Raw genomic sequence first — 18,798 nt, forward strand, 5'->3', positions numbered from 1 at the left:
TGCCCACCTCCGGAACGACTTTATTTACAAAGTGATTACCATGTTATCTATTTGTTTTCCTTTTCCAGCAACAGCAGCCTTACTCAGCCCTCGATTTTCTTAATTACAAACCCGCTTGCTTCTAAATCAACCCCAAACCGTCAAGCAGAGCCCAGAGGGAGGCTGTGCAAGTTAGCACACACCCCCACCTCCCGGATCCAGGGCAACAGCAGAAGCAAGTTAACTGTGTATGTGCAAAAAGGTGGATCTGGGGACGAGGATCGCTGAGTTTGTTTACAGAGCAGAGACGCCTCAGCTCGGATGCCAAAGCTACCAAAGCAGCAAACGCAAACTTAGCAGAAGCACACGTACCCCGGGAGCGGCGGGCGGGCCCAAAAGCGCGGACTGGAGTTTTCCGGGGTGCGGGATCTGGGGTGGCCGGGCCCGCGAGCGCGCTCGGTCCACCTGCAGCCGCTGCCGCTCCCCGCCCCCAGCTCCTGTCCTTGAAAGGAGTGAAGGGAAAAAAAAAAAAGGCACCTACACGCGGTGATCCAGAGTAGGTCTACCCACTGCTCTTACGAAAACACAAAGGCACAGTCCAGGAAAGCGCGCTCAGGAAAGGGCGCATTATTTGTCCGGGTCTTTAAAACCCAACTGGAGGAAGCACAGCCATTCTTCGCAGCCTGGGGAAGCTTTTGCAAAGCCGGGGAGGCAGAAGGGCACTCCGGAGGGCGGGGGCGCTGGGCGAGTCCCCTTTTCCCGTAGAGGGCCAGACAGATCGCTAGGTGAGCAGAGAGAGCTGGGGGTGGGGAGATCCGGCCAGAGGGGGGCGGTGAGCTCTCCTCGTTCCTCTCCGGGCAGGCGCTGCCTTCGGGCGGGGCGGCCGGGGAGGACTTCCCCCCTGCCCTGGGGGTGGCTGAGCCGACCTCCCGTTTCTGGGCCGGGAAGAAACCAGAGCCGGGGGGCGACGGGGCGGCACCGGGCCCCGCAGTCTCTGCGCACGTGCCGCGGGCAGCGGGGACGCGGCTCCCGGACCCGGTCCAGGTGTCCGTGGCGTTCCGGAATCCGCGTCTTGGCGCCGCCCGCCCTGGAGGTTCTCGCTCCGCCCTTCAGAAATGCTATATTAGCCGTGGCCAAAGCCCGAAGAAACACAGCTCATTGTTGGCAGCTGCCGGGCGCTCCTACCGAGCTGTGAGGGCAGCGGAGGGGAAATCAAAGGGAACGGCTCCGAATCTGCCCCAGCGGCCGCTGCGAGACCTCGGCGCCGACATCGCGACAGCGAAGCGCCCTGCAACGCCAGAAAGGCCCCCTCTATGTGCTGCTGAGCCGGTCCTGGACCCGACGATCCCGCCCTCGGTCTTCGGAGCAGAAATCGCAAAAACGGAAGGTAAGCGCGACGGGCGAAGCTGCCCGGGGCTCCTGCCAGCCCAGTCCTCCGAGGGCAGGGTTTGCCCGGAGGAAGAGCGTGAGGCGAAGCTGGGGAATAACAACAGGATGTGCAACAACAGGATGAGGAGGGCTGATTCAATGCCTGAAGTTCGCGGCAGGGCGACGGGGCACTTCCTTTATTAGGCCACTTCGGGGAGCAGAGGGGGGTGTGGGCTCGGGTCCCCCCGCCCGATCGCAGGGGAAGGGGCTGTTTGTGCAGTGCCCGGCTGTGTTTCGAGTGGCAGGTCCTCCGTGGTGGCGAGCCCGGGTGCACAGTCTGCTAGTGGGATCTTGGGGGTGGTGGTTCGCAGCCGACGTGCGCCCGAGAATCTTGGGGAGCAGAGGCGGGCAACAGTGGGGTGCGCTGTGGTGGGCGACACGTGTGGCGCGGGTCTCATCGTCTGTCCTTTTCACTTCCAGGACTGGAAATGGCAGACCATATGATGGCCATGAACCACGGGCGCTTCCCCGACGGCACCAATGGGCTGCACCACCACCCTGCCCACCGCATGGGCATGGGGCAGTTCCCAAGCCCCCATCACCACCAGCAGCAGCAGCCCCAGCACGCCTTCAACGCCCTGATGGGCGAGCACATACACTACGGCGCGGGCAACATGAATGCCACGAGCGGCATCAGGCACGCCATGGGGCCGGGGACTGTGAACGGAGGGCACCCCCCGAGCGCACTGGCCCCCGCGGCCAGGTTTAACAACTCCCAGTTCATGGCCCCCCCGGTGGCCAGCCAGGGAGGCTCCCTGCCGGCCAGCATGCAGCTGCAGAAGCTCAACAACCAGTATTTCAACCATCACCCCTACCCCCACAACCACTACATGCCGGATTTGCACCCTGCTGCAGGCCACCAGATGAACGGGACAAACCAGCACTTCCGAGATTGCAACCCCAAGCACAGCGGCGGCAGCGGCACCCCCGGAGGCTCCGGCGGCAGCGGCACCCCCGGCGGCTCGGGCGGCAGCTCGGGCGGCGGCGCGGGCAGCAGCAACAGCGGCGGCGGCAGCGGCGGCAGCGGCGGCAGCAACATGCCCGCCTCCGTGGCCCACGTCCCTGCTGCAATGCTGCCGCCCAATGTCATAGACACTGATTTCATCGACGAGGAAGTTCTTATGTCCTTGGTGATAGAAATGGGTTTGGACCGCATCAAGGAGCTGCCCGAACTCTGGCTGGGGCAAAACGAGTTTGATTTTATGACGGACTTCGTGTGCAAACAGCAGCCCAGCAGAGTGAGCTGTTGACTCGATCGAAACCCCGGCAAAAGAAATCAAACCCCCCAACTTCTTCGGTGTGAATTAAAAGAAGCATTCCCTTAGACACAGTATCTCACTTTTCAGATCTTGAAAGGTTTGAGAACTTGGAAACAAAGTAAACTATAAACTTGTACAAATTGGTTTAAAAAAAAAATTGCTGCCACTTTTTTTTTTTTTTTCCTGTTTTTGTTTCGTTTTTGCAGCCTTGACATTCACCTCCCTTATGTAGTTGAAATATCTAGCTAACTTGGTCTTTTTCGTTGTTTGTTTTTACTCCTTTCCCTCACTTTCTTCAGTGCTCAACTGTTAGATATTAATCTTGGCAAACTGCTTAATCTTGTGGATTTTGTAGATGGTTTCAAATGACTGAACTGCATTCAGATTTACGAGTGAAAGGAAAAATTGCATTAGTTGGTTGCATGAACTTTGAAGGGCAGATATTACTGCACAAACTCTGCCATCTCGCTTCATTTTTTTAACTATGCATTTGAGTACAGACTAATTTTTAAAATATGCTAAACTGGAAGATTAAACAGATGTGGGCCAAACTGTTCTGGATCAGGAAAAGTCATACTGTTCACTTTCAAGTTGGCTGTCTCTCCCTCCTCCCCCCTGTATGTACAGATGATAATAGGGTGTGGAATGTCGTCAGTGGCAAACATTTCACAGATTTTTATTTTGTTTCTGTCTTCAACATTTTTGACACTGTGCTAATAGTTATATTCAGTACATGAAAAGATACTACTGTGTTGAAAGCTTTTTAGGAAATTTTGACAGTATTTTTGTACAAAACATTTTTTTGAAAAAATACTTGTTAATTTATTCTATTTTAATTTGCCAATGTCAATAAAAAGTTAAGAAATAACTCGCTTTCTAGAAGTCATTTGGGGGTGGTGGTTCCCTTTGGTGGCCTTTTTTCCCTCGTCTTTGAGCTGAACACTTTATTGATGAGAGTAAGCATTCCAAAGGATAAATTACAGGACACTAAAACAGGTCATGATGAGCTTAAGCAGAGAGCAGGATTTAACATAATTGGCATAATGCTTCATTGTTATCATTGTAACATGCCTCTTGGTGTGCTTTAATCAAAAGCTGCAAAGTTGTCATAGCGCTTTTTTTTTTCTTAATTGCCATCATATTCAAGTGTACTCCAGAGTTAGAAAGGTTTGCAATACTCAACATTATCTTTTACAATGGGCAGGAGGGAAAAATGAAGTGTTTCTGTTTATACCTGATTCAACTACTTAAATGGAGGTAGATTACAATAATATACTGATTGATTGATGGGGGTGGCATTAAATATAAATCTACCTTTATCTCCAGTAATGAGAGTTTTCTCAGCAAAAGTGCCAAGGATAGGTACACATTTTCTAGGGTAATCTCTGAAACAGTATCTGACTGGTTTATAGTTTTAAGAGGAAGAAGGGGCAGAATTCTGCCTTGAGACTTTCTATTTTGTCCTGTAATATTTAAAATGTACTCAGGTTGACTCAAAGGTCAAATTACAATCTTTACAAGATGTTCCCTCTCAAGCATGCCCCGTTTTCCTGAATTCTGAGCTTTTCCTGTTAGATGCACGGGATACAAACACCTAAAAAAATTTCAATTTTACCTGGAGAGATGACTTACCAAGACCACAGCTACAATTAAGTGAGTGTCAAGTTTTGCCTTATATAATCCAGCAAAGGAAAAAGAAATATTTTTAAAATCTCAAGTTATCCCAGGTAGGAGAAGGAATTTTATCTTGTTTTCTCTTTCATGTTTTCATGACTTATCTCATGTTTATAAGAGCAACACACCTACCTTAAAGAAAAAAAGAATGCAGACTTCTGGACGTAACTTACTAGGGGAAGTAAAAAATGTAGATTGAGAAAAATTTTATAAATAATGTTTTAAAAGAACATTTAGACTTAGATTCTCATCTTAAATTCCGTATTTTATAAGAAATCAGGAGGAGTGGGTATTTAGAAGTATTCTGAGAGAGTAAGTTGCGCATAAAGGCTGCTTTAAGTAGAATTCAGATCTACATTCTATAATTCTATTTCCAAGGCAGGCCATGTAAAATTAAAATGTACACACTCCACTGGGTTTTTTTTTTTTTTTAATACCTCTATAACTGACAGTTTATTATTTAAATTTATGTTCAAATAAATAATTTCTGAAAATATACTGAATCATCCAAAACTCTTTTTACCCCTCTTTAAAAACTGATCCAGATTTCCACATTAATAGTTAAAGCTGAAGTTTTCTTCAGCTAAGACATGTCAATACTAAATCTGCAATCAGCAGTAAATCTTTCTGGCTAAGCATTTTCACAGTAAGTTTTTCTTTTTTTATTTTTTCCAGAGGTTCAAGTGAAAAAATATGTTTGCATACGTATTAATCCAGCAATTCCAGTCCTTTTTCACTAGTGCCAGGAAAAAACGAAAGCGATTAAAGGCATTGTTTTTTGCATAAAGAAGCAAAAGAATTGTCTTGCCACCACCCTTCACCATTTATTCTGCCAGGGAATAAGCCACAGCACCTGCTCTGTCACTAAATTCCTCCTGCTGCTCAAACGCCGGAACCCGTATGTGGAGCTGCAGAGCCTGAGGAACTATTCTTAGAGCTTGAGCCCATCCCTACCAGAACAGAGGACTCAAACAGACGAGCTGGGCTAAAAAGCACAATTTGTCTTCAGTGCAAATACAAATGCTCCCCCACCCCCATTCACTTGAATGATCTCTGTTTCATTTAAAAACTCTTTCTTGATCAACAATTGAGCAGATTCTATGTGATATCTGCAGGTCTCTTAAGCAGAGAAAAATAACTCCTTGTTTGAACAACCTGATTAATGAAACCTGTACAGTGACCTAGATCACCCGGCTACTGGCAGACATTTGCAAAACCTTTTGTGGTCTTGCTTCCTACTAAGTTGCTTATAGCATATGGGGAAATTTGACCTCTGTACCTTGGCTGTTTGTCAAAAAGTTCTAATATGATACAAGAGAGCTTCTGTTCTTTAAGCTTTGCCCAAAAATAGACACTCCATGCTTGATTTTTCAAGAAGAGATCAATGATAAGCCACAGCACAACCTCATAGCTACATGTCAGAAAAACAAGTCCACATTAATAAAAACGTGTACCTCTGTCTTGTGCCTGATAAAATCCTTGTGACAGTATCTTTGCAGGAGCTGATAAAGATGTTAGAGCTATGGATGGGTCTTTGAAGAACGGTTACCTAATCACCACTGTTTATGGGGGTGCTGGGCTAGAGCACTAGTAGCAGAAGGCTGACATCTATTGTGAAGTTTATGGTCTCCATGACTTTTACTACTGTAAACGCCTGGGATGGCTATAAATTGATGTCAACATTAAAGGCCAGATCCTTTAGAGAAAAATATTAATCCACTAATCTATTATGGGTGGCCAGCCCTGAAATATAAACTTTGCAGTCCCCAGACCATTAGGTGTTTTCGCCCCCTTGTGGAATTTATTTGGAAGGTCAATGAAAAGCTATTTCCTCAAGAGGTTTTTCTCTTTATTGTTTGTTTTGTTGCCATTTCTGAAGACTTTGTTTTCTCCTTTGAGCAAACAGCACATATTCGAGCAACATATTTTTTTAACCAAAGAAGATTCCAAAATAAACATCCTTTATAAAATACGAATATTTTATTTACCGAAAAGCTAAACCTATGATTAAGTGTGCATCGTTGAGATTTGCCTCTTATTTGAAAATACGCATTACCTAAGGGATTTTCTTTTAAAAGTGTAATGAGCAGTGGTTTGGGCCAATGCTTTAGCCTGTAAACCATGAGGCGACGGCAAATCCTCTGCACCCCACAACAGGACTGTTGATTTGCAGGAAGGGTAGATAACGATGCATTTGACGGTATGAGGTTGGAAAGGTGGAGGGAAATATCCAGGAATGCAGAATGTAATTATCCACATTGGAATGTGACCAAGCCACCGGGCCCTAATCTTGTGAAAGGACTGCAGGATCTTTAATGAGGATGAGTGTTGCTGTCTAATTGAGTCAGGAAAATTTACTTTAAAATAAACCGGGCAGATAACATTGTCCCCAAAAAATAAATAAATTTAGAATTCAAGGAATTTAGGACCCATGCCATTGGCAATTTTTTTCTCTGCAATGGTATTGTTTTGCTAGCATGAAAGCCGTATTACACCTCTTCAGAAACTCGTGCTTGAGATCTGGTATTTATCAGTTTGGTACTGTACTGCTCTCATCCAAATCAGCGCTCCCAGGCAGGTTGAGGCTGAGCCTCCACAGAAGAACAATAGGTAGCACATCAAATGACTTAGCCAATGAACCCCTATTATCATGGGTTCTGTTTGTCTTTTCCCTCTAGAATAGAAGGAACAATGGCAATGTCAGAATTTTAATTGCAATGGACTGGCTTAAATTACTTGACCTATTTTTATGCAGCAAGGAGAAAAGTGATTCTTTTTTTTTTTTTTTTCCTGGTAGCCATACTTTTAATTTAAACTGGAAAAGGAATCATCAGAATATTTTCTATCAAATACTGCCGACAATTTTAGTTCGCCTTGTAGTAAGACCCACCTACATTTTTGAAAAATATTAAGACGTCTGAAATAAAGAACTTCCCCTCTCAGGAAGAAATTAAACTCATAAGTAATGCTAAATTATGAAAAAATCTTCTGAGAGTGGCTAGTGTGAGTTTCTATCATATTTCGACATTTGTAAACACAATGAAAGAAAAGCGAAGAGAAATAAGAGTGTTTCATTGAGGAATTGAATCCATGATCCTTGAGAAAGAGAAACTATCTAACCAACCCATTCCATACCATCTATGAACAAATAATGGCTTTTTTAGCGGCTGGATTCTTATCAGTTACTTCCTTTCCGTAAATGAGCACTAAATGAATCAGCCCCAGGAGGCAGTTGGTGGGGCTTTTTGAGAATTCAGCTTGGCTAAATCAGGACTTGCAGAGTGAGCAAAAAGCACATGAAAGAAAGATGGACGATGACTATTATTACTTGCTTTATATGTTATTAGTTTTCACTAGGCTGAACTAATCTGAAAGATTAGTGGGACAGGGGTGCAACCAGGGGTGAGGACCGTGGATCACGGAATTCTTGGAATTTTCCCATGGCATCACCATTGTGCTCAGCCCTGAAATCCTTCCCTTTCTTCCCTCTACAGTAGAGTGGTTACTTGATTACATTTTGGGTTGCTGAACAAAGCTGACAGGGGAATCTGTCTCCGGAGGAGCCTGTAGCAAGGCAAGGTTAGTGTGCTACACTTTGCAGCAGATATGCGCATAGCCGAGTGGCTTTTGAAAAGTGAGTAATGCCCAAAGAATTCTACCTGTCCAGTCTTGAAAGCTGAGTGGGGAGCAAAATGTAGGCTGGAGTGCAAGTCAAAGCATAAAATCAGGAAAAGTCGGCCAACTCCAGGTTGTCAATACCGTTCGTATGAACATACCCTACAGTGAAGGAAATGGGATTGGAGGCTGTTGGGAGTCTTTTCTCTTTGGGTTTCTCTATGGACTCGTATAAAATTTGGTCTTGTGATTTCCTTAGTCACTAGGCCATAGAATTTTGTTGTTGTCACTGGTGGTGGTTTATTCTCGTAACCCACTGGTTTGGGGCTTTGGTTTGGGTTTGGGTGGGTTTTTTCCTTCACAACAGTTGCTATCTCATTAATGACAAACATACAGTACACTTCAACCGTGCGTACAAATTCGTAGATCACCTTGTTAATATGGCCCCGTTACATGTATTTTGGAGAACTCTTGAAAGGAGGATAAGCAAGGCGATGACCAGTTTCATGTATTTCTCTTTACCCGATGTGTTTAGCAAACATAAGGACAATGAGGCCAGTAGGTGAAAAATGATTGAACTGACCGTTCTGTTCCTAATACGAACTTAAATATCTAAATGTTTCTAAGATCTCCTTCTGACACCATTTTTTGGATCAGTGATTCTCACCTGGGTAGAGGTACCTCTCCGAATGGGGAGAAGGGAGAGGAAAACTAACTTATACAGACATATTCCATACTGTATTGGGACAGACGTTTTAATGCCCATTCTTTTAGTAAAACACAATGTAGAAAGACATTTCAAAATCTTCTTGACTGATAGGGCAGAGATTTTTAAATGGTAGGAAACACTGTTTAGATCGCATGGGATCAAATTGGAGAAATTCACCCTTCAGTCAACATCTCTTAACAAATCTTTTTGTTGACCCTACATTTCTTGTGTCTACCTTGGTTGAGCATTTACTATGTGACAGATATTGTGGTAGGCACTTTACATACATAATCTCATTTAATGCTCATAGTACACTTGGAAGATTCACGACATTCTCCCAAATTTACGTAAGGAAACTGACATTTAGAGAGGAAGTCAACTGCTCAAGGACAACGCAGTGGCAGACAGAGGAACAGAGTGGTTTCCAGACAGACCTAGCTTCTGAGTCAGTGCTCCTTTTTGTTTTTTGAGACAGAATCTTGCTCTGTCACTCAGGCAGTGGCGCAATGTCAACTCTGCAACCTCTGCCTCGTGGATTCAAGCAATTCTTCTGCCTCAACCTCCTGAATAACTGGGATTACAGGCGTGTACCACCACACCCGGCTAATTTTTGTATTTTTAGTAGGCCAGGACAGTCTAGAACTCCAGACGTTGTGATCTGCCCACCTTGGCCTCCCAAAGTGCTGGGATTACAGGCAGGAACCACCATGCCCCACGGAGTCAGTACCTCTTCTAAGAGGCAATGCTGCTATAATAAACCAAATTACATCTATTCTTAGATGCCACTGATTGTCAAATGATCAATTTAATAAGTGATTTAGAAAAAAAATACCGATTACATTACATGTACACAAGTTCTAAAATACATGAACACAACTAGAACATGTATTTATCCGTACAATCACACACCATCTTTTTTTGGGATTCACAAGATTTGGATCTATGCTTTTTCAAATTCCGTATAAATATTCTTCCAAATTAAGTTTGACCCCTGAAAGTCTGTGGGTAGCATCTCGGTGAGCTGCTTTCTCCTTCTTAACATTTTGACCTCGTTAGCACTTCAAGTCAAATGAAAGAGTATTCGTGATTTAACTTGCAATTTTAAGTTTTTTTCCTTAATTGAATTCCATATTGCTGAAAATAAACCGTTTCTTTCAGAGACTAAGCCAAACTTACCCCTGCCAATTCCATACTCTATTAAATGAGAATATTAGTTACTAAATTCTGGCACACAATTCTGACCGCTTTACAACTTGCCCCACTGCTTGCCAGCAATTATATTTTAATATTGATTATAAGATTCAGGCTGATTTCATAATGTTAATATGTTTTTTTTAAAGTACCTGTTAGGATAAAGGAAATACAGTATTTAGTTACTTGACACTTAACTAATCTTCCTCAATCTGTCCAAACTTTCTTGAAGCAGATGTAAACTCACTTTCTCTTACTTTGGTCTTCTATGGAAGTGGAGAGCTCTTCTATTAATAGTTGTGCTGAAAAGAATAGTAGACCAGGAATAAAAAACATAGATCTAGTCTTAACTCTGCAACCAAATAGCTGTGTAATTTAATCGTTGTTGACTCAAGTTTCTCCATCAGTAAAATGAAGATGTTTAATTAATACATCTTGTATTCAAATTCTCATGAAGAAAACATAAGCCCGTTCCTATCATTTCTCCTCCTCTGAAAAGATGGAGTGAGATATTATAAGACCACCTCAAAACCTGTTCTGTCATTGTTACCATTATTTTTCCAAGCTCACCGTGAGCCTGTGGATGTGCCATAGACCTGACCCAATTGTGTCAACTTTCCAAAGCTTGGAATTGTCTCTGTAAATATTCCCTTTCATTGCCATAATGAGCACAAATTATGGCTACTGAGATTTATCAGCCTGCAAGCAAATACTAGAAAAACTTGTCACTTTAGGAAATATTTCTGGAACATGACATTTCAAATTTGCTGATGCAGTTGTTTAAATTATGTGTGTGTGTGTGTGTGTGTGTGTGTGTGTGTGTGTGTAGTGTGTAACTTTATTTCAGGTTCTGTTCTATTTTCTTTTCTCTTCTTTCCTTCTTTCTTTTTCTACTTTTCCTTCCTTCCGCTCTCTTTCTTTCCCTCTCTCTCTCTCTCTCTCTCTCTCTCTTTCTTTCTTTTTCTTCTTTCTCTGGATGGAGTTTTGCTCGTTTTCCCTGCAATGGCGCAGTCTCGGCTTACTGCAACCTCCCCCTCCAGAGTTGAAGCAATTCCCTGACTCAGCCTCCAGAGTAGCTGGGATTACAGGCACCAACACTTTGCCAGGCTAATTTTGTATTTTTGGTAGAGATGGAGTTTCTTTTCTTTTTCTTTTTCTTTCTTTTTTTTTTTTTTTTTTGAGTCGGAGTTTCGGTCTTGTTACCCAGGCTGGAGTGCAATGGCGCGATCTCGGCTCACGGCAACCTCCGCCTCCCGGGTTCAGGCAATTCTCCTGCCTCAGCCTTCTGAGTAGCTGGGATTACAGGCATGTGCAACCATGCCCAGCTAATTTTTTGTATTTTTAGTAGAGACGGGGTTTCACCATGTTGACCAGGATGGTCTCGATCTCTTGACCTCGTGATCCACCTGCCTCGGCCTCCCAAAGTGCTGGGATTACAGTCTTGAGCCACCGCGCCCGGCCAAGATGGAGTTTCTTCATGTTGGTCAAGCTGGTCTCGAACTCCTGACCTCAAGTGATCCACCTGCCTCAGCCTCCCACCTGCCTCAGCCTCCCAAAGTGCTGGGATTACAGGTGTGAGCCCCTGTGCCCGGTCCTGTTGTATTTTCTTAGAGATTAATTTCACTTTTCCAACCTCATAAATAAACTATAACTATTTGAACTCTCTTCCCTTCAAACATCTCTTCCTGGGTAACAATCATTACCATCATTATTGGCATGACTGTAAGTATTATTTACTTTCTCAGAGGCAATCTTATATACAATGCTAAATCAGAAGAAGCTAGCATGTGTTGAACAGTGTAATAAGCAGATACGCAAGAGTTTTCAAGCAGTTAAGAGGCAATTGTCCATATCCATTTATCTATTTCTCCTTCCCCAACTTTTCAACACCACATTCCACTTGTTTGGGAAATCAATTATTTATCTATATGACAAACTAATAGATGAGATGAAAATTATTAAACAAAAGGAACTATGTATCATAATACATAACTATCCAGGAAATAATTATAGACCGACACAAGTAACGTAGCTGAAGAACCATGATAAAATGTTACAAAAATTTGTTCGTCACCTAGCCACTAGGTGGAGCTAAAGGTCTGTAAATTCATATTTACACTTTTCTCTGAGCTGCTAGACCGTCATCTCCTTAAATAACTTGCCCCCATCCCCACTTACCATTTCCTGTTTGTATTGAGAACATAAATTTTTGTCTACTTTGTTCACTGTACCTATGTGACCTATTTTAACCCTTAAAATTAAAGATATGTCAAGGTCACTCAAATACTCTCTGCCCAGGCACCATTCCTCGCTACAGTCTAATAAAAATAGGAAATCGGGGCCGGGGGCGCTGGCCCACGCCTGTAATCCCAGCACTTTGGGAAGCCAAGGCGGGCGGATCACTAGTTCAGGAGATCAAAACCATCCTGGCCAGCACGGTGAAACCCCATCTCTACTAAAAATACAGAAAATTAGCCGGCTCTGGTGGTGGGCGCCTGTAGACCCAACTACTTGGGAGGCTGAGGCAGGAGAATCACTTGAACCCGGGAGGCAGAGGTTGTAGGGAGCTGAGACTGCGCCACTGCACTCCAGCCTGGTGACAGAGCGAGACCCCATCTCAAAAAAAAAAAAAAAAAAAAAGGAAGGAAGAAATGGACAAAAGACGGCTTTGAGCAACCCTCCAGTTTTCTCCCCTTTTCCTCCCCTTCCCTTTCTGAAGTGCTTTCCTGCCTTTCATTTGCTCAGGTATTAGTGGTTCAGTTCTCTGCCCTGCTGGGACGTTTATACCTAATAGAGAAATTCTAGAGAGATAACGTTTACAACTAAAGGAAGAAGTTTGGAGTGGTAAGATTTTGCGCACCACTCAGAAAGATATTTGAAGGTCCCTAAGCCTTTCTCTACTTTTTTCTGACCCTGAAAGCATTCCTTTTTCCTGTCTCTCCCACCTTTCAAGCCAGTGCTGTTCGAAGTCTTATATGAGGCCCTTTGCTCCTACCTTAAATATTGGTGTTTGCCAGATTTCTTAACTCACCTTACTAGTCAATTCCATCTGTTTCTAAAGGGCTCTGATACCACCTAGATTTTGAGCATTTCAAAACCCCGATCTCCAGTCCAGGTCTCTCCAAGCTCTGCTTACTACTGAACACACACACCTGTGCACATGCACACACACACACACACACACACACTGACATCTGATACACATTGAGGTAGAATATGTCCAAGACTGCATTCAGTCTTCTCTCATTCACTTCCTGTGTTCTGATTCCCAGTTAGTGGAAGTGCTGTTCATGCAGACATCCAAACCAGGAATCTAGAACTCTCCTCCATTTCTTCCAAGTCCATCTATCCCGACAGAGCCAAGCTGTGAGGAAGCCAGGCCACCGGGAAAGGCCATGTGTAGGTGCATCCACCACCAGCAGCAGCCAACTTTCCCAGGTGACAGCCACTATCAACTGCCTCCAAGTGCTTTGAGTGCCAGCAGCTGTAGCGTCTTCTCTGTGGAGTCCCTAGGTATCAGACACTATGGAGCAGAGAAAAACCAAGCTCTTGCACCAGCTCTGAATTCCTGATCCACGGAATCCATGAGCATAATAAAGTGGTAAATCTGGGGGATATTTGGATAAATAGCAAGAGCAGTTGAATAGCACTTGTCACCATTTCCCATAATACATATTTTAGTTACTCAAATTATTTCTTGATTACTGTCCCTTCTTTAAAATATAAGTTCCACAAGGACATGAATTTTTGTCTGCTTTGCTCACTGTATTGTATATTCTCAATAAATATTGTTGAATGAATGAATACATGAATTTCGCCTTTTTTGTATCATTCTTCTTTTCATCCCTCTCCTGTTTCTTTATTTCTTGTCTAGACCGCAATAACTTCCTATCTGGTCTTACCTCCTCCCAACTTACCCCCTACCATCCATGCTTCAAACTTTAGAAAGAGTTGTTCTGCAATATAGATTTGATACTGTTGCTCAGGCCAACTGAAATGGTGAATCTGGGCAGCCATGTTTATTCCATAATGACCTGTCTCCCAGTGATACAGCAGATCGGACCGTGGGCAAGTAGCTGTCAGGAAAGGCTAGCACATTGGCTGGCCTGGAAAGTGCCAACAAAGAGACAGAGAAACTATAGTCATATCTTGGAGGTGTTTTTATTGAAATTCTCTAAAATTGAGCCTGCGATGTTCTTTGGGAGCCGTGCACTCATACTGAAGAGCAGAGAGAGAGACTGGCTTGCAGAAGTCAGCAGGAGAGCAGAACACAGGTTCTGAACAAAGCGATACTAAGAGACCATCTGACGCTGTGTCAAGATAGAGAGGGAAGACACATGTGACCCGGGCAGCTTCCTGGTTTCCTGATTAGTACCCACCATACCCACCGTTCTTGTAAGATGCCTTTTGTAATTTGCCTAACTTGAGGGATTTTGAGGCCATCTGTTACTCTTGCTCTTGCACATGCTGTTCCCTCTGCCTGAAAGACACTTCTTCATCTTCATTCCTTTGCTGAAATGTCCTTTAATATTCACCTCAAGCATCTTCTCTGAGAAGCTTCCTCATATGCCTCCCTACTTTGCAGCACCCCTATACCTTATAAATACCTCTGTTTGTATGGATTATGTATTATTATGTACACAGGATTACAATTATTTGGTAATAAGCCTCTCTCTTCTACTTTGCAATTACATCTATTAAGAAATTTTCAGCCGGGCGCGGTGGCTCAAGCCTGTAATCCCAGCACTTTGGGAGGCCGAGGCGGGTGGATCACGAGGTCGAGAGATCGAGACCATCCTGGTCAACATAGTGAAACCCCGTCTCTACTAAAAATACAAAAATTAGCTGGGCATGGTGGTGCACGCCTGTAGTCCCAGCTACTAGGGAGGCTGAGGCAGGAGAATTGCTTGAACCCAGGGGGCGGAGGTTGCGGTGAGCCGAGATCGTGCCATTGCACTCCAACCTGGGTAACAAAAGCGAAACCCCTTCTCAAAAAAAAAAAAAAAGAAAAGAAATTTTCGGGCCGAGCATGGTGGTTCACGTCGGTAATCCCAGCACTTTGGGAGGCCAAGGCGGGCAGATCATGAGGTCAGGAGTTCAAGAACAGTCTGACCAACATGGTGAACCCCATCTCTACTAAAAATCTAAAAGTTAGCTGGGCATGGTGGTGTGCGCCTGTAATCCCAGCTACTCAGGAGGCTGAGGGAAGAGAATCACTTGAACCCAGGAAGACGAGGTTGTGGTGAGCTAATATTGGGCCACTGCACTCCAGCCTGGGTGACAGAGCAAGACTCTGTCTCAAAAAAAAAAAAAAAAAAAAAAAAAGAAAGAAAGAAAGAAAATTTCAGCTGCAAATAATAGAACTCCTGATTCTGGCTTAAACCATGAGAAAAACATTTATTATCTGTCAAAAGTCAAGAAGGCAAAGGCAGGGTCAGGGGTGAGTAATTCACTGATCAGTAATGTCCACAGAGACTCAGGCTTCTCTCATCTCCCTCCTGGGCTGTTGTCAGTGTTGGCCTCACCTTGGACCGGTGACAGGTGGCATGAACAGAGCTCACATGACATGCAGCGAAGGGAAAACTTTCTGCAGAACTGTCCCTTTCTTCATGTATCATGTCATGGACCAGTTTCTGAAGCAACCAGCCACTGGAATTGGTTTTACCGTGGGGTGGAATCATCACAATTCACTTAAGTTAATCACCCAGGGGTGAAGTCAATATTAAACTGGCAACTCCATCACCAGAAGAGTTAACAGCTAAGCAGACCCTTTCTAAAATTTCTGTTTCAAGGCATAGATTTTAAGCTGAAATTGACAGGAATTATTTTTAAAGTTTTTTTCAAATCTTCATATAATAAAGACATATAGCTATTAAAATTATGTAATAAATCACTCAAAGAGGGTTTATTTGATAAAGGTTGAAATGTCTCCTATAAAGTGACATTTCTTAATATAGATAAATATCCTATTAAAAAGAAATATACGGTCATTATGTCTTCATTTCTGGCCCTTCAAAAATATGTTTGATATTCCCTTATTAATATGACTAATAAGTGATTTCTCTGCACCAAAAAATCACATACATCTTGGCAGGTGATTAATCTCTGTGCAAAATGAACAGAATCTAATATTTATGAACAAATTACTGATAGCTATATAATCTATTTCCATAATAAATGCACTGGTCCATGTGGCAAAGCCAAAAAAGAATATAAAATTAGCTTGGCAAGATTCAAACATGGAAGATAAGAAAACTCTAATACATGGCAGTGAACATCTTTTGTTCTGTCTCTCATTCCTTGCCCTACCCTTCCACAAAATGCCATTTTTTCTACTTTAGTTATGTATGTTTATGTGAGGATTCCCATAATCCTACGTGTCCTCTGCACAGTGATTGGCTAGGGGTGCCCAAATGGGCCCAGTTGAGACATTTTTCATACCTTACCCTCCTGGCTGCAGCTAACTGGTCTGTGGATAACACTGACTCAACAGAAACCTTCCCACGGAAGTTAGCTTTTTTTTTTTTTTTTTTTTTTTTTTTCATTTAAATAGATTTTGGGGCATAAGTAGTTTTTTGTTACATGAATGAATTACATAGCAGTGAATGGAGATTTTAGTGTTCCTATCACCCAAGTAGTCTATGTCGTACCTAATGTGTAGTTTCTTAGTTTTCTTTGTGTTTTTTTTTTGTTGTTGTTGAGATGGAGTTTCTCTCTTGTTGCCCAGGCTGGAGCGAAGTGGCACAATCTCGGCTCACTGCAACCTCCGCCTCCCGGGTTCAAGTGATTCTCTTGTCTCAGCTTCCCGAGTAGCTGGGATTAAAGGCATGCAACACCACACCTGGATAATTTTTTCTATCTTTAGTAGAGATGGGGTTTTGCCATGTTGGGCAGGCTAGTCTCGAACTCCTGACTTCAGGTGATCCACCCACCTCGGCCTCCCAAAGTGCTGGGATTACAGGCATGAGCCACTGCGCCTAGCCAATGTGTAGTTTATTTTATCCCTAGTCCCTCTTCCACCCTTCCTGTTCTGAGTATCTAAAGGCCAATATATCATTCTGCATGCCTTTTCATCTCACAGCTCCCACTTGTAAGTGAGAACATATAATTTTTGGTTTTTCACTCCTGTGTCACTTCACTTAGAATAATGCCTCCAGCTTCATCCAAGTTGCTGCAAAGACATTATTTCATTTTTTTAAAGGGCTGAGTAGTATTCCACAGTGTATATATACCACATTTTCTTTATCCGCTCATTAGTCAGTGGGCACTTAGTTTGGTTCCACATCTTTGCAATTGCGAATTGGGCTGCAATAAACATACACGTGTAAAGATTCTTTTCCTTTAATGACTTCTTATCCTCTGGTTAGATACTCAGTAGTGGGGTTGCTGGATCAAATGGCAGATCTACTTTTCGTTCTTTAAGTACTCGTCATACTGTTTTTCATAAAGGTTGTACTAATTGATAACCTTGCTTTTTGACTTTTTAATAATGGCCATTCTTGAAGGAGTAAGGTGGTATTGCACTGTAGTTTTAATTTGCATTTCTCCCCCTCTCCCAGGAGTTTTTGACTTGACAACAGAGATATCAAGTTTTAGGTCCTCTCTAGTGATGAAACTGTGAGCCTGGAAACTGCTGCTAGCAACACTTCCAGCAGAGTGGAAGAAGTGAGTGTGGGAGAATCCAGACTCTGTTCATCCATTTTCACACTGCTGTGAAGACACACCCAAGACTGGGTAATTTATAAAGGAAAGAGGTTTAATTGACTCATTGTTTAGCATGGCGGGAGAGGCCTCGGGAAACCATCAATCATGGTAGAAGGAGAAGCAAACACGTCCTGCTTCACGTGGTTGCAGAGAGAAGTGTAGAGTGAAGTAGGGGAAACCCCCTTATAAAAACATCAGCTCTTGTGAGAACTCATATCACAAGGATAGCATGGAAGTAACTGCCCCCATGATTCAATTACCTCCCACCAGTTCCCTCCTACAACACATGGGGATTATGGGAACTAAGATTCTAGATGAGTTTTGGGTGGGGATGCAAGCCACATCACCAGGCAATATGAAGACAGAAGCAGAGACGAAAAGGCGATCTGTTACCATCTGAGTCACTGAGGTCTAGGTGCAACCTTGCCCTTCCTGAAGTATCGTTACAAGAGACAATACAATTTCCTCTTCCAGAACTAATTTGAATTGTAGTCAAACACATGAAACAAATCATCTTGACTAAAACATACTAATACTAACACAAATTTCATTTCCACTGTAATTTGTTTGTTTGTTTGCTTGCTTGCTTTTAAATATTTCCCTAAAGTATATGTTTGGGAGGAACTTCTATTTGAGGTATATTTTTGGGAGTGACTTAAAAATGATCTTTTCAGCTGGGCATGGTGGCTCATGCCTGTAATCCCAGCATTTTGGGATGCCAAGGCAGGTGGATCACCTGAGGTCAGGAGTTTGAAACCAGTTTGCCCAACATGGTGAAACCCTGTCTGTACTAAAAATTCAAAAAGTTAGCCGGGCATGGTGGCAGGCACCTGTAATCCCAGCTACTTGGGAGGCTGAGGCAGGAGAATCGCTTGAACCTGGGAGGTGGATGTTGCAGTGAGTGGAGATTGCACCACTGCACTCTGGCCTGGGAGACAGAGTGAGACTCTGTCTCAAAAAATATATATATAATCTTTTCAGAAAACAGTATGAGAGATACAACATGTTAGCATTAAAATTCACTTTTTTCTTCCTTGGATAGGGCTTCTAGTGTCTTCTTGCACCTGTATTACAATAAGTAGTGAACATGTGAAGTACTGCTCAAATCCCCCTTCAGGACTGAAGAACTTTTTCCCTCCATTACTGGGAATAGTGCCAGCAAACATCTTTTTTTAATTATTATTTTTTTGAGGGTCCCAGCAGGTTATACTGTGTCTTTTACTCTTGTTATTCTTACAC

The 18,798-nt window shown here is 43.3% G+C and overlaps 1 protein-coding gene across 1 annotated transcript; it reads left to right on the plus strand.

Moving 5' to 3' along the window:
- Positions 1 to 1,106: 1,106 nt before the first annotated feature.
- On the plus strand, positions 1,107 to 3,534 carry CITED2 (Cbp/p300 interacting transactivator with Glu/Asp rich carboxy-terminal domain 2). The gene is made up of 2 exons (XM_039467750.2): positions 1,107 to 1,366; positions 1,828 to 3,534. Exon 2 carries the CDS (start codon positions 1,836 to 1,838, stop codon positions 2,655 to 2,657), a length of 822 nt encoding a protein of 273 aa, XP_039323684.1. The 5' UTR covers positions 1,107 to 1,366; positions 1,828 to 1,835; the 3' UTR covers positions 2,658 to 3,534.
- Positions 3,535 to 18,798: the final 15,264 nt, after the last annotated feature.

The sequence above is a fragment of the Saimiri boliviensis genome, chromosome 4 (assembly GCF_048565385.1).
Source record: "Saimiri boliviensis isolate mSaiBol1 chromosome 4, mSaiBol1.pri, whole genome shotgun sequence".
Taxonomy (NCBI): domain Eukaryota; kingdom Metazoa; phylum Chordata; class Mammalia; order Primates; family Cebidae; genus Saimiri; species Saimiri boliviensis.

What these genes read in the sequence shown, in the direction of transcription:
- CITED2 (XM_039467750.2), top strand. Translation starts at nt 1,836, where the DNA reads ATGGCAGACCATATGATGGCCATGAACCACGGGCGCTTCCCCGACGGC.